A 17,674-nucleotide genomic window follows, 5' to 3' on the forward strand; every position below is an offset into this window, starting at 1 on the left:
GTGGGCATGTGTTCGTGAGATTCATCCCAATAGCTGTTACTTTTCTCCACCCGAATTGGTTTCGTATTTTACAAAAAGAGTCTCTAAAAAATAAATACAAATATTTTCAAGACTGATTTACTGTCACTGATAGTTTGCAAACTCGATTCAACAATCCCACCCCAACTCGCCCCCCCCCCCCCCCCCCCCCCCCCCCAGTCATATTCAGTCTTTGTCTGTCACCCTGACAACTTCAATATTCTTCAAAAATGATGTCCATTTTTTTCTATTTCAGTCCATTGCCAGGATGGATAAATAAATAAATAGAAAGCAATAAATACATAAATATTGTTTTACTTTTTCTTTTCTTTTTTCTTTTTTTTCTTTAAATAAATACATATTTATTTAAGGTTTTTTTAAATGTTGGTTTTTAAAAAGACATTTCCATTGTCTTCCTCCAGATCTCAGTGAGTTAAAGTCCTTATTTCCACAGATGGGCAAAGAAACCACACAAAAAAAAACCCAACCTGAAACAAAGGGAGTTTTGAGTAGTGCATATGGCACGGCCCCGCTTCTTCTTGCTCTCTCTGACAGGTGAGAAGATGTTGGAGGTTTGCCCAGCACCCGGCCTAATGCTCTTCTCCTTCAATATTTGTCCTGAACTTTTCTACAAGACAAGAAGTCACTTTGCAAAGTGTAACGGGTGACATTAAATCTCTCCGGACTAACCGGGATCCAACAAACGTCACTGCGGAACTGTGGGCGAAAGCGTCAGGGAGGAAAACGACTCCAGGACCGGGACAGTAGGGTCTCTGAGAGCGGATCAGGGGAGAGCATGGTGCTAGGACCCCTCTTCTTCAGCTTGGGCCGGGGCGTAGTAGCCCGCCAGCTGCCTGAAGCGCGGCCCCCAATCGCTGAGGTATGAGAAGTCCTGCTCTGAGGTTGTGGATAGCGTACGGATGGAGCTCAGCGAGAGAGCCGGCGAGCTGCTGCCCTCGAAAGCGTAAGTCTGGAACGAGTCGTAAGGCGGCACCGATAAGTCCGCGTCCGCTTGCTCGACCTTCTTGCGTATGTAGCCTTTGAAAACCGTGAAGTCGGCCGGCCCGCCGTCTCCTACCACTCTGTTTTGGATCCACTGAGGGACGGAGCGCAGGTCAGGGCCAGAATCCGAGCTTTTGACCTCTGGAAAGTCGTAGAGGTTGCGCAGGGCGCTCATGTCGTACGCCTGGGTGTCTTGCTCTCCGCCGCCCTCGTCGTTGTATTTGATGACGTTGTCGCGCATGTCCTCCTCATCTTCGGACATGCGCTGGCCCTTCCTGTGACGTTTGAGGGTCAAGATCAGCAGCACCAGGACTAAAGGAACAACGAGAGACAAGCAAGAGAGACACTTTATTTAACAGATGTTAACGTGAGATTAGAATTGACCTCATGTTATGAAGAATCGCAATTTTGAAATATAAAAAGTTCCTTGCACTATGAAAGTCAAAAAAGAGAATTTATTGAAATTGATCAATGAGAACATTGTGAACTTTCTGTGGAGGAACTAGAGGAATAATAACTTGAAACATATATACACTACTGTTCAAATGTTTGGGAAAATTAAAATGAATACTTTTATCCAGAAAGGATGCATTCAATTAATCAAAAAATGACAGTAAATAGATGAATAATTTTATATAATATGACCTGAATTGTAAACAAATTAACTCATAAATATCAGACATATTAGAGTGATTTCTGAAGGATCATGTGACACTGAAGACTGGAGTAATGATGCTGAAAATTCAACTTTGATCACAGGAATAAATTACATTTCACAATATATTCACATAGAAAACAGCTGTTTTAAATTGTAAAAATATTTCACAATATTACTGTTTTTACTGTATTGTATTTTTGATCAAATAAATGCAGATTTGGTGAGCAGAGATACAAAAACATTAAAAAGCAAGATACATTGTGGAAATAAAATGGTTTGCAAAAACCATTTCATGACATTAATGTCATGTTTCATGTCTTTTATTTTGAAGTTTAGTCAAACTTATGGTTCCTGTTTGTCATGTGATTCCTTGCCCACATGTGATCATGTTATGTGCTTCTCCCCAGTCTCATGTAATGTTTTGATTGGTTCTCTGGGTTCATGTGCCGTGTTCTTATTGGTTTATTGTGTCCAGGTGTGTCTTGTTAAGTCATTAGACTTTGTGTAAATATAACCCTCATGTCACCATTGTATATATTCAGGTTTATGTTCATGTTCAAGTTGTTATAGTTAAGTCATGCCAACGTCATGTTTTGTTTATTTGTATTTGTTCAAGTGTTGTAAATAAAGCTTCACTTCAACTCGCTTACAGTAGAAATAGTCACAATTAACCTCACAATGCAAAGCTTGACCACAGCAGAGAGGAACGTTAACTAAATTAACCTTTGAATCTCATTTTAAAAAAACATACGTTAAAGGTGAGCTTTGTTAACATATGCCTCAACATTACTTTTCATGAGAAATTTTAACATATTAAAAGAGTTTATTTAAAATATGCAAAGCCTACATGTGTCAAGCATCACAGTTTCCAAGAAAATTACTTATTAGAAAACCAAATTGTCTCAAACAGGAAAAGGAAAATCCATTAACCTCAAATTGACTCTTCAGTAAACAACTGAGCCGCTCGTACAGCAGAAGTCGACTTCTCTCAGTGGATCACATCACAACACGAGGAGGATATTAACAAACCCAACCTGCCATCTCATCGCAGCTAGGGAACTTATTACCAACCACATCTTAATCCTAATGAGAGACTTGTCCTTTCTGCATCACGAGAACAACGCTCGGAATAATCTCACAGCAGTTTCTATTAGAAATTACCCTTTGCTAAGCTCCGCCCTTTTGGTCAATTTAATTTTCGATAAAGTGTGCTAAAGCGGTAAAATATATTGACTGGATATTACAGCTTTTTCCAATCGCAAGGACCCATTTCTCAATCCTTCTTCAAAACTCTTCACACAGTGAGCACAGCATCAGTCTATGTGGCTAAACTGTGGATCATTTATCATTGAATGCATTTTGTACCAAAACAATAGCTATGTTTCCACCTATTTTTATGTGCATTTTGGGATTTCCATCCAGCAAAAAAAAAAAAACGCTGGATGGAAACGCCAAGATGCGCATATTTGAGTCAGATAAACTTTTTATCTCATAAGAAAACATGTGCATAAACTACAATGGAAACACATTTGCAGAATAAATTCTTTGCGCGATGGGACGGCATAACTGGACTAACCATTGGACTAAAATTTAATATATACTAATATATATATATATTTGTAATTTGGTCCAGTAATACAAACATGGACTATGTAACAAAAACTGCAGTGAATTCTAAACAGTATAGAGAGTCGGTCTTGTTTTGTAAAGAAATTTTACCAATTTTACATTGTATAATGCTGCCTGTTGTTAGTGTCTTTTAGGTTTTTGTTCTACAGTATGAGTGACAAAGCGTGTTTGTTGAATGACAAACTTTGCTTGTGTTATGGAAAATTAGTTGATTTGAGACATGATGAATGAAGGTAGTGCATTAGTGCATTAGGAATGTGAAATGAAAGTTGGTTAGGAGAACTGTGTGAATAGTTTTGAAAAAGTATTGATAAATGTGTCCTAAAAACGTAAAATTGCAAAAAAAAATCTTTAGAAGGGAGCCAAACCTTGTCAGATCACAATATTGCACACAGCAACAGCCGCTAAGGCAGGATTGGGTCAATAACATTCGAAGGCGGTCAATTGAGTGCATTATTCATGAGGATTTGAGACTGGTTAATAAGTGATATATCTGCCATCCCAATGTCTTCATTTACTAACAATACATGATTGAGAGGAGAAGTGTAGAAAGGATTACAAATAAATGAGACTTTCACAAAGCTTTGCCGCGAGGTGGAGTGCAGATATGAATGAGGAATTAAACATGAACTGAAAAGGCAAACAATTGAGATGGATCATTTAATAAATTAATGAGTTGGAAAACAAAAGCGGCATCCGTCTCAATAAACCAATGAATCCTTAATCTGTGCTGAATTATGTTAATTAGCGTCTGCATTTGTGATTGCATACCGTCTTTCTTACATTTGATCTGTCAGTGTTGTTTAAATAAACACAGAACCGCCGGCTAAACTCACTGCTGCATTCACAGATATGCTGGCCTTTCAGCTCATAGAAAAGTCCAACCAATTACAATTTAGGGAACACTGATGTATTTAATATGGATTTCTAGTTAGGAAAAAAATGTCTGACCTAATTCCCTCCATGCATCTGTTTTAAGCCTCCTAAAAGTGGAGACAAAAGCAGTGATTTAGCAATGTAGGTTACTACGCTTGTGGAGGTTTTTGAGATTGACTGTTCAAAAGTAGCTTGCGTGCACAAACCCAAAACCCAAGGTATTAAACTTTATGCGCCCACAGCGTTTGCGCTATGGAAATGATTTATACCTCAAATCATGCTGTTACTTTTCTAAGCAATCAGATTTATGATTTTCTGGTCCAATAGACCGGGGTAAAATCTAGAGATCAGAATATCACAGACACTCTTTTCAGTTTACACCATCTAGCAACACCCTAGCAACCACCCACAATGCCCTAGCAGCTACATAGCAACATCCAAACAATCAGCTACAACATCATAACATTGCAGCAATCGCTGGAATATTGATATTGATCTATTTATGTTTAATACTATGTGTTTAATTAAGCTAGTTTGTGTGCACCTTGTAATGCTGTAGTTTTAATGCAGTGTCATGTTCACAACATCATTGTGTTTTATGATGGTGTGGGATGAAGCGTGCGCTGTGTTCAATTTTGTTGTCTGCTTTCTGCTGGACAATACATCGACATTTAATTAAATCTGCTGTCGTCGTTTGGCTCTCCATCACACAGCTCATATAAACGTAAACATTTTTTATGGTTTAAGTATTAAGTACTGTACTAATAATAACATGTGTGGAAACTGCAACTCGAACAGAATGTAGTTTACATCACAGTCCGGTTGGCTAATAAAAGTCGCAAAACTATCATTTTGATTTCAAAGGGACTTTATCTGCAACGATACAAACTATCATGATGCATAAGCTCAATATAATGTCTGTGGTGCAAAGTTCAAATTCAGTAAGTGATCATCTGAATATCATCTGAATATTTCATTAAGCATGTTTTCTCGGGAGGCACATGTCTGATCAAAGGCTATCCATTTTACATAATCATTAATGTTATAAGAGAGCCATTGTCTTGGCTGGCGTTCTAATCTTGAGAGGGAAACGTCTGAGGGTCCGGAAATAATTTCTTTCATCTTTCCTTTTGAGGACGAATGACGAGGATGAAAGCGCTCAGACAACCATTTATGAGATAGTAGAAAACTGCATCAAAGTACTTAAAAGTACTCAAAAAAATCATGCATTTTAAGAAACACTTCTCAGATTTACATTTATTTCAATGCAGTCTTTAATGTCCCTTTTAAATGCTCTTTGTGAGTTAGAAAAACTCTTGCTCTAATTAACCCAAAACATATCTTTCTAAATACATTCCAAAAACTTCGGGAACACTATTCGCAATTAGTTGCTTAGCATGCATATTATTAACATTACGGCTGTTTATTAGTACTTATAAAGAATATATTAATGCTACATCCCTTAATCCTACCCAATACCTTAACATAACCACCACCTTACTTACTATCAGTACGCAGTAATTAGGAGTTAACTGAGTGAAAAAGCCCTATAGTTGATAGTGAATATGTGTTGCTTAATGTAAAGTGTTACCATAAAAATAAGATGGATGGATGGATGGATGGATAAATAGATTTACATAAGCAAAAAATGCATTCGAGGACAAAATATATATCTAGAGTGCAGACTGCACACTAAGAAGCTTGTTTTATGGATGGCTTTCCTGGTAGAACAGGACACACACAAGTCAATTAAAGTATGAGCGCATTATGAAGGCTCTCGCTGTGAAGTTGAAGCTAATTTTGCTCGCCATGAACCATCCGTCTAGCGCTGAGCTTTGCAAGCAGCTCCAACCATATGAAAACTGACAAAGCGGTGTACAAACAAGACAGAAAATGAACACACTCGGCCCCTTTCCGGAAATGACAAATCAATCTGATACGGCGATTTCCAATTCACGAGCCGTAGCCCACACCTGGAGTTTCATAACTTCCCTTTCACATTTCACAGGAAAAACCGAGTTGAAAGAATTATTAATACTTACCGCTGTTTATTTCTTTCAGCCAACACTTTCTGTCAGTGTTTATCTACCCTAAACATGTTCGGAGGAGAAAAGATGACAGGTAAATTAATCTGTGTAACTGACTTGCAATAGGCCAGTCTGCAATTGTTTACTGATCAACAAATGGCTAAAAACACGGGAGCGATTAACGCCGCAGACGGTGCGACTCCTCACAGAAGCGCACGGCTCCCTGGCTCTTTGATTCAGTATTTTTCCATAAGCCTCGGAGAGATAAGTCTTTGACCAAGCTCTCCCTTCATGTTATTCTTCGATTCTGGCATGATCAAGGACTCTGAATGGCCGCGAGCCAGGTAAAGTGAATTGAGTTTCACGGACTGCATTTGCAGTGCATGATGCATACTAAATGACGCTCAGCATTAAAGTGGTAATTCCTGTGAAGATGCATGCATACAGACTAGTCTTTAGACACATTACGGGATTACATGCATCGATTACATAGGCTGGTTTAGAATTAGCTGGAATTGAATCACTAAAAGGTCGCAGCACTTTTTTTCCCCCAACAACCCAGCACACTTTCTCCATCTGGAATGAGCAACGAATCCAGACCCCCATCGCGTCCTACGTTGTACTGGAGGTATGGGGTGAAGAACCGCATTATGTACCTGCCTTTGTGAAACATGTTGCGACTCCTTGCCGTGCAGATGTTCGGTTAAGCGGACCTGACAAGACGGCTAATTTACCCTTGGGCGGCGGGTGGCCAGGACTCCCATCATGGCAGATGGGCTGTAATTGGGACGGATGTGTGCAGATGCCTTGCTGCGCCCAAATGGATTTATCACGTCACCCTCGGAATGAACTGATGGAGGGGTTGTTTGTTTGAAGGTAATTAGGCAGAAATTTGTTTTCATTCCCTCCTTATCATGTCACAAATTGATCTGGTGCGGCATTGAAAGAAGGCTGTGATCAGGAGGGACACCCTCTTCCTTCCAACGTCATGAGATCTATCCGATCTTTGCACTCAATGCCTGGGAGAAGAAGAGGAGACATTCTGCTGAAACTTTTCATGACATTTAAACTAGACTAAGACATTTAAAAAGACTGGTCTAGATTAAACTAGACTAGCCCACTATGGATTTTATTTCCAAATACAATTTTGATTCCATAAATCAAATAAAACAAAAAGAGAAAAGTTATAAACGTTTAAGGAGTGAGGTAAGAGAGGCTGTGCAATCAGAAGCTGTGCTTTCAAACACCTAAGATTTCAAACAACTAGCATTCAACTTTTATACGTTTCTGCCTTTCTGCTTTACTGTGCTGCTTCAGTTTTAATTGATGTTCATTTCAGAAGAGGATCATGTCCTTTGGGACGACATTTTAATTGAATTATTAATTAGAGATAAATTTTGGGGTGCTTCGCTCACACATTAACACTAATGTCAAGATGATGAGATATTTTCGGAGAATGAGTGGTATTTGTCCATGGAAAAACTCACCACCGTAATGATAGTGTTGCGAGTAGTTGCTTAGGCATTGCTATGTGGTTGCTAAGGTGTTTTACCACATTGCTATGCAGCTACTTGGTTGCTAAGTGCTTTCTTACTGTATTGCACTCTCAAGTCTGTGAAATGACTGCTACCTTTCAACACCCCCCCCTTACGTTTTGGCATACCCCTACCTTTCCACATGCCCACTACCATTCGACACAACCCTACTTTTTGAAACACTTCTACCTTTCAGCACGCCCACTACTGTTCGTCACGCCCCCTACATTTCAGCAAGCCTCTTACCTTTCAACACAACCCCTACTTTTCAGCACGCCCCAAACGTTCGACACGGCCCCTACTCTTTGGCACACCCCTACATTTTTGAATGCCCCCTACCTTTCCACAAACCCCTTACCCTTCAGCACGCCCCTACCTTTCCACACGCACCCAACCTTTCCACACGGCTCCTACCTTTCAGCACACCCCCGAATGATTTAACACGGCCCCTAGTTTTTGCCACAACTCCACCCTTCAGCACGCCCCCAACCAATCGAAACACACCCTACCTTGCAACACGCCCCCAACCCTTCGACCAACTCCCAACCTTTCGGCACACCCCCTACATTTCGACATTCTCCCTACCTTTCAGCACACCCCCAACCATTGGACACGCCCCATACTTTTTGGCACACCCCTAAATTTCAGCGTGAACCCCTACATTTCGACATACCCCATACATTTCGACACACCTTCTACATTTCGACACACCCTCTACATTTCGACACACCTTCTACATTTCGACACACCCTCTACATTTCGACACACACCCTCTTCATTTCGGCACACCCCCTACTTTTCGGCACACCCTCTACATTGATACAGCCTCTACATTGACACACCCTCTACATTGACACACACTCTACATTTCGACACACCCTCTACATTTCGACACACCCTCTACATTTCGACACACCCTTTACATTTCGACACACACCCTCTTCATTTCGGCACACCCCCTACTTTTCGGCACACCCTCTACATTGATACAGCCTCTACATTGACACACCCTCTACATTGACACACACTCTACATTTCGACACACCCCCTACATTTCGACACACCCTTTACATTTCGACACACCCTCTACATTTCGACACACCCTCTACATTTCGACACACCCTCTACATTTCGACACACCCCCTACATTTCGACACACCCCCTACATTTCGACACACCCTCTACATTTCGACACACCCCCTACATTTCGACGCACCCTCTACATTTCGACACACCCTCTACATTTCGACACACCCTCTACATTTCGACACACCCTCTACATTTCGACACACCCTCTACATTTCGACACACCCCCTACATTTCAACGCACCCTTTACATTTCGACACACCCTTTACATTTCGCCAAACCCTCTACATTGACACACCCCCTACATTTCGACACACCCTTTACATTTCGACACACCCTCTACATTGACACACACTCTACATTTCGACACACCCCCTACATTTCGCCAAACCCTCTACATTGACACACCCCCTACATTTCGACGCACCCTCTACATTTCGACACACCCTCTACATTTCGACACACCCTCTACATTTCGACACACCCTCTACATTTCGACACACCCTCTACATTTCGACACACCCCCTACATTTCAACGCACCCTTTACATTTCGACACACCCTTTACATTTCGCCAAACCCTCTACATTGACACACCCCCTACATTTCGACACACCCTTTACATTTCGACACACCCTCTACATTGACACACACTCTACATTTCGACACACCCTTTACATTTCGCCAAACCCTCTACATTGACACACCCCCTACATTTCGACACACCCTTTACATTTCGACACACCCTCTACATTGACACACACTCTACATTTCGACACACCCTTTACATTCCGACACACCCTCTACATTTCGACACACCCTCTACATTTCGACACACCCTCTACATTTCGACACACCCTCTACATTTCGACACACCCTTTACATTCCGACACACCCTCTACATTTCGACACACCCTCTACATTTCGACACACCCTCTACATTTCGACACACCCCCTACATTTCGACGCACCCTCTACATTTCGACAAACCCTCTACATTGACACACCCCCCACATTTCGACACACCCTTTACATTTCGACACACCCTCTACATTTCGACACACACTTTACATTTCGACACACCCTCTACATTTCGACAAACCCTCTAAATTTCGACACACCCTCTACATTTCGACACACCCTCTACATTTCGACACACCCTCTACATTTCGACACACCCTCTACATTTCGACACACCCTTTACATTTCAACACACCCTTTACATTTCGACACACCCTCTACATTGACACACCCTCTACATTTCGACACACCCCCTACATTTCGACACACCCTTTACATTTCGACACACCCTCTACATTTCGACACACCCTTTACATTTCGACACACCCTCTACATTTCGACACACCCTCTACATTTCGACACACCCTCTACATTTCGACACACCCTCTACATTCACACCCTCTACATTTCGACACACCTTCTACATTTCGACACACCCCCTACATTTCGACACACCCTCTACATTTCGACACACCCTCTACATTTCGACACACCCCCTACATTTCGACAAACCTTCTACATTTCGACACACCCCCTACATTTCGACACACCCTCTACATTTCGACACACCCCCTACATTACGACACACCCTTTACATTTCGACACACCCCCTACATTTCGACACAACCCCTACATTTCGACACACCCTTTACATTTCGACACACCCCCTACATTTCGACACACCCTTTACATTTCGACACACCCTCTACATTTCGACACACCCTCTATATTTCGACACACCCCCTACATTTCGACACACCCTTTACATTTCGACACACCCCCTACATTTCGACACACCCCCTACATTTCGACACACCCTTTACATTTCGACACACCCTCTACATTTCGACACACCCCCTACATTTCGACACACCCTTTACATTTCGACACACCCCCTACATTTCGACACACCCTTTACATTTCGACACACCCTCTACATTTCGACACACCCTCTACATTTTGACACACCCTCTACATTTTGACACACCCTCTACATTTCTATATTTCGACACATCCCCTACATTTCGACACACCCCCTACATTTCGACACACCCTTTACATTTCGACACACCCTCTACATTTCGACACACCCCCTACATTTCGACACACCCTTTACATTTCGACACACCCTCTACATTTTGACACACCCTCTACATTTTGACACACCCTCTACATTTTGACACACCCTCTACATTTTGACACACCCTCTACATTTCGACACACCCTTTACATTTCGACACACCCTCTACATTTCGACACACCCTCTACATTTTGACACACCCTCTACATTTTGACACACCCTCTACATTTCGACACACCCCCTACATTTCGACACACCCTTTACATTTCGACACACCCTCTACATTTCGACACACCCTCTACATTTTGACACACCCTCTACATTTCGACACACCCTCTACATTTTGACACACCCTCTACATTTCGACACACCCCCTACATTTCGACACACCCTTTACATTTCGACACACCCTCTACATTTCGACACCCCCCCTACATTTCGACACACCCTTTACATTTCGACACACCCTCTACATTTCGACACACCCTCTACATTTTGACACACCCTCTACATTTTGACACACCCTCTACATTTCGACACACCCTCTACATTTCGACGCACCCTCTACCTTTCGGCACACCCTCTACATTTCGACACACCCTCTACATTTCGACACACCCTCTACATTTCGACACACCCTCTACATTTCGACACACCCTCTACATTTCGACACACCCCCTACATTTCGACCCTCTACATTTCGACACACCCCCTACATTTCGACACACCCCCTACATTTCGACACACCCTCTACATTTCGACGCACCCTCTACCTTTCGACATACCCCCTACATTTCGACACACCCTCTACATTTCGACACACCCTCTACATTTTTACACACCCCCTATATTTTGACACACCCTCTACATTTTGACACACCTTCTACATTTCGACACACCCTCTACATTTCGACACACCCTCTACCTTTCGGCACACCCTCTACTTTTCGGCACACTCTCTACATTGACAGACCCTATACATTTCGACACACACCCTCTACATTTCGACACACCCTCTACATTTCGACACACCCCCTACATTTCGACACACCCCCTCTACCTTTCAGCACACCCCCTACTTTTCGGCACACCCCCACCTTTCAACACAGCCAGTAATGAAAATGTTTTTTATGTTTTTTTTACAATAATATCTAAAGTTGATGTTTAAATGCTTAAAAATATTATTTTATTCACAAAACTATGTAAGTGGATAGGGAAGAAAAAAAGCATAAATAATGCTTTCAAAGGCTGTATTATTATTTCACAACAAGCTCTAATACTTAGGGTTAACGGTTTTGAAAAGTCCCTGACTAAAAGTATGAGCAATAATGATAGTGATGCTTGACTGAGCAAACATGGCTAATTAAACAGAAAGGATGTGCGTCTGATGACCCGCACACGACTTATAAATGATTTACCGCAGGAAAGATGAGCAACAGGGAGGGAAAAAAACCCTGCTCAGCTGACTGAGAACAATTCATGTGGCATACTTTATAAGCGACTGCAGAGGACAGAGAGAGAGAGAGAGAGAGAGGGATGGGAAAAGCTCTAAGTGTAGAGGAGAGAAATAAAGACAGATATACTGAGGCCAGAAGAAAGTCATAAAACTTTCAGCGATGACAACAGAACCGCAGTCCAACGGCTCTTCTACATGGGAACAGGAGTGCCGTGGATGTCTGGAAAGGCTGCTCTATTTAAAGCGCTCAGTGATCCGCGGGGACAGTGGTGCTGATGCTGCTCTTTTCACCAGCTTCCCTTAACTCACCAGTTCTCCACTAGAGAGGCTGGATGTCATTCACTGAAAGCCTGTATTGTGTGTGTGTTCGCTCTGCGTGAACAAAAGCTTTCATACTCTTCCTGATAGAGGATGAGCAACTGCAGTCAGTGGGCAGAGGATGCTGTATGAAATATTGATCAGCTTTCATGTCATTCTAGTTTGGTTTTTTGCCTCCCGCCGCATTTGAACCCACGAACAAGGATTTAAAGAATGATGATGGACCATTAAAAGAGTTACAGCGGTCGTAGAGGTAAACATGATGTGTGCGTGTGTGTGTGCACAAGCAGCACAAATGTTCAGTACTTGCTTCCCTCTATAGTCTGCTGGTCTCAATGCACACTACTGATGAAAGGTTTTATTAATCGATCCATAAATGCAGATAATAATGCTCAAACATGCATTCTCAAGTGGATGTATTTGCATCTTCGAGATCCATCAGTCACCTGGCGATCTGTCTTTTGTTAAAGGTTTTTAAGGTCATGAGAAGCAAATTCATTAAAGTGTGCAAAATCTTTTGACTTGATTTTTTGATTTTATCCATAGCAAACATTGAATTCAAGCAACAAATTTCATCAGTTCATTTGTGCACTATAGGATTCAAACCCATGACCTCTGCAATACTCTACCAGTCAAGCTAGTCAATATGCTGTCAAATCTGTCACACTGTTTCAAAGCTATACCGATAACGTAATATTGCATGCATACAGCATGGGACTGGTGTGACAGAATCGCATATCAACTCAGTCTGTCAAAGTCTTTCATCGCGAAACCAGCAAAAAACAAACAAACAAAACTTGGTTACTTTTGCTTGGTACCCGTGTGAGTGTGTGATGCAACTATCTGTAACGCACTGTTTACATTCAACGAACTCCACCCACAGGAATTACATCATTAATGCAGAACAAATTCATCCACCTAGAAAAGTAGTCCACGCTCAAAAGGACAATGCACAACACTAAAATACATGCTTTACTTAAGTTTCTTGCCTGCTTGGCTTCCTGAAGCATGCATTTCACATTTGTAGTTAAAGAGGCAATATTATGCCCTTTTACAAAGATTTTTGTTTTTTTTACTAGAACAGTTTTTCATGCTTGAATGTTGATTATTTTCCTCATATTCTCCATTGTTGCAGCTCCTCTCTTCCAGTCTGCCAGTAACGCTCTGGGGTGCGTTTCCCAAAACCATAGTTGCTAACTTGGAAATTGCATTGCAACCAACTTAGTTAGCAACTATGGTTTTGGGAAACGCACCCCTGTTTAGTTCCTGTCTCTATGAAGCCCCTCCTTCTGAAAAGCACACTGTGCTCTGATTGGTCGGCTGGAGCAGTGTGATGTGATTGGTCAAGCGCTTAGAGCGTGTTTGGGAAATGTCCCGCCCCTTACCATAACCACCAGTTCAGTTTAACACACTACTAACTAACTCAACCAGGCCCCGCCCCCTTATTCTGCGTATGAATTATTTAAATGAGGAATATTGTGACGTGTTCGTTGAAGAAAACTCAAGACTACAATGGAGGCGTTTCAGGGCGTTTAGAAACACTGACACTGACATAGAGAAGAACTCGTGCTGGAGGGACTTTGTGCTTTGGAACTTTGCAGAACTTTTTCATACTCAAATAGAAACATTACTGAAGAAAAATGAACGTGGAAAACAGCATAACACATAGGTCCTCTTTAAGAAACTGGGAATGCATTGAACTGTATTCTCACAGACGTTGTAAATCAATAAAGAAAGTTGGTGAAGTAAAAGGTTTTACCGATGAGAATGAGGATGCACACCAGCAGTGCGATGAGAGCTCCAGGGCTGAGCGCAGTGGACATGACGTACGCCGTGGCGTTGCAGGACTGAATGGCCCCGTCCGGGTCACAGCCACACACGTGTATGGTGAGGGTCCCCGTGCTGCTGAGGGCCGGAGGGCCACTGTCCACCACCAGGATGGGCAACAGGTACACGTTCTGCTCCTGACGGTTAAACCCGGACCGCTGCGTTCTGATGCCGGCTGTGTTGTCTAGTGAGAGGAGAGGACAGACAGAACGTTACGTAACATGGCTCAATATATGCAATCTGTTATTCATACTTAGAATATGCATTATTTTATTATTACTGAAAAGGCCAGAAACCAGCCTAATTATACAGGACTTTTAATTAAGACCAATTAGTCAACTTGCTTTAAAAATTAGGGGGGAAAAGTACTAAATATTTGAGAATATTTAGAAGTTCAGAAGTTTGGGGTCGAAACGTTTCAAAAAAGAAAAGAATACTTTTCAGCAAGGATAAATTCAATTGATCAAAAGTGACAGTAAAGAGGTTTATACACTGTTTATACACACGTTTACACGGTTACAAGAACATTCTATTGAAAAAAAATGCAGATTTTTTTTGTATTTAGTAAAATACTTTTTAATATTTCACAATGTCACAGTTTTTACAGCATAATACTGTATGCAGTATACTTTCAGAAAAAAAAAGGTACAAAAGCTGTCACTGTGGCGGTAACTTTTCAAAAGGTACACCTTTGTACCTAAAGAGTGCATATTAGTCCCTCAAAGGTACATATAGGTATCAAAAGTGTACATATTAGTACCTAAATTGTACATATTAGAACCGTTTTGAAGGGTACTGTCCCAATGACAGCTTTTGTACCTTTTTTTCTGAACCTATATACATATTTGCCCTTTATTCGAATGTTATTAAAAATTTGTTTAATATAAGCATATTTCGTAGCTGTAACTTTTAAAAAAAGTTTTAAAAAAAATAAAAAAAATGTGATAACACAATGAAACATGCCAAACTGTGCGGACATGATTTTGGCCAACCAATGAAATATTAATAACTGAAAACAACCATAAATTAAACTCATTGCAGGCTTTTAGCAAGAAACAGCAAGTCTAAAGTTCCCCAGAACTGCCTAAAAGCTTTTCCAGCGGCTGCTGAAACGCCAGATGTATGAATGTGACTAACACTGACAAACAGCAAAATACTACAGCAACAGCTCAACTAATGGACTTGCATACAGGCACAAAAGCCATCCATCATGCAGGACATACATCACTGTCACCTCCAGCGCTAGAGCATGACTTACTGATAAATACAGCCCGCGTTACCAGATCCGTTAGAGACACGGGGAGTTTTGCTGAGTAAAAGCACTATGACATTGGGACCAGTAAATCTTCTCTCAAAGGCTCTCTCATTCTCATAAATAGGCTATAGCACACACCATCAAATATGAAACACATCCATTTCCCTTTCTAAAGTCTAAAAACATCAGAAATGGAGACATTATCATAACCAAACAACCGCTGAGCTGTTTTCCCTGCAATGAGCTGAAGTAAATACTGAGATCCGAACGCCAATGTGTTTTAAAATATGACCGAGACACAGTCATTGATTGGGTTATGTCAAATCCATCAGCCAATCATTTATTAAAGAGCAAGGAGCCGTGACCTTTCAATATCAATCTAGTTGGGCCGCGTCTTTCTGGAAAACACCTAAATGACAAAAAGAGGACGCAGAAGGAAACCATTGATTGAGTCCAGCACCTCGTATCAGCGTTCAGATTAGCTTCATAATTGATTTCGAGTCATCAAAAGCTGTGAATCAAATTTAGTGCTTACGTTTATAAGGGTTTCTGCACTTTTTGACCGGTGAATTCCTATGACCTTTCCAGTCGGTGGATATGGATTTTTAAAGGGATTAATTTCGCTAACAAGTCATTCAGAGTGACTCACAAAAAAGAATCGACTCAAAAGAATGATTCGCTCACAAATCGGACATCACTACAAGCAGGTTTTATGAAATATATGATGAAATGAAGAGCTTAAAATGTATATAAAGATTTTTTTACATCCATCTGGAAATAGAAAACACTATTTTAAATTGATAACAAGGGAAACCTTGGTTCATGCTTGGGTTTTTAAATCAAATTTGAAATGTAAAAATGTATATGTGATTTTGCAAAATACAATATACATAATCTTTTGAATTTCCATGCAGAGTTTAATATGATACATATACACTACCGGGCAAAAGTTTGTTATAATTAAGTTTTTTTTTTTTTATGTTTAAGCAGCTCACAACGGCTGCATTTATTTGATCAAAAATACAGTAAATACGGTAATATTGTGAAATATTATTACCATTTAAATAGGTGTTTTCTATTTGAAAATGATTTTAAAATGTAATTTATTTTGTGATGGCAAAGCTGAATTCAGCTGAGTAATAGCTGCTTTGCTATTATAAGGATATAAATAAGGAATAATATATATAAGGAATAAAATGGCATTTTAACATACTACATTACAATAGAAAAATGACTTACTGAAAAATGTTTAATGAAATAAATGCAGCCTTGGTGAGAAGAGACTTCTTTCAAAAACATCTTAATTATTTCAAGCTCTTGACCTGTATTAGCATATAAAATAATAAAAATACATTCCAGAAAAGTGGATGGATACTTGAGCCAAAATAAACATTAATGTCATCTCATTAGATAACAAAATATCACTTAAGATACAGATAGTCACTTGATCTGATGTATTACATTTACACATTTAGACTTGTTTTGGTATAAATACTTGTTTTGGGACCTCTGTGTTTGCCAGACCGAATCATATTGTAACGTTTCTGTATCACAGGATCAGCCGACTGAGGGCAGAACAGTCCATTTTGAATACAGAAGATGGAAAGAGAACTGTGAAAACAAACCAGAACAAAACTTACCGCTGATGCCAAAACAAATCCCCAAACAAACCGAGTAACAATGAACAATGCCCTCTGCCTGCGCTATACGTTCGGTTTCGACTAAAAGCACGCCAGCAGACAACCGGGGAGCAATCGGACACGGGGAATGTTAGAGGCATACGAGGGAGAGACAAATGAAACCCTGGTGAGAGAAAACAGCTCGTGCTCTTGACTGGCTCCAGACAAGCTGTCCAAAATCAAAAGCCAAAAGATGTTTTGTTTGGA

General features: G+C 40.8%; 1 protein-coding gene across 1 annotated transcript in view; it reads right to left on the minus strand.

Annotated features, from left to right (window-relative positions):
* Positions 1-216: 216 nt before the first annotated feature.
* The window catches only part of LOC130104083 (cadherin-22-like), a 109,521-nt gene continuing 92,063 nt past the window's right edge, over positions 217-17,674 (minus strand). The window contains exons 10-11 of the mRNA XM_056270487.1: positions 14,466-14,717; positions 217-1,332 (exon numbers count right to left, since the gene is read on the minus strand). Coding sequence (XP_056126462.1) covers positions 821-1,332; positions 14,466-14,717 — 764 coding nt within the window. The 3' untranslated portion in view covers positions 217-820. The remainder of the gene's footprint in view (positions 1,333-14,465; positions 14,718-17,674) is intronic.

Source organism: Rhinichthys klamathensis, unplaced genomic scaffold, assembly GCF_029890125.1.
Source record: "Rhinichthys klamathensis goyatoka isolate OS25496 unplaced genomic scaffold, OSU_Roscu_1.1 h1tg000303l_1, whole genome shotgun sequence".
Lineage (NCBI taxonomy): Eukaryota > Metazoa > Chordata > Actinopteri > Cypriniformes > Leuciscidae > Rhinichthys > Rhinichthys klamathensis.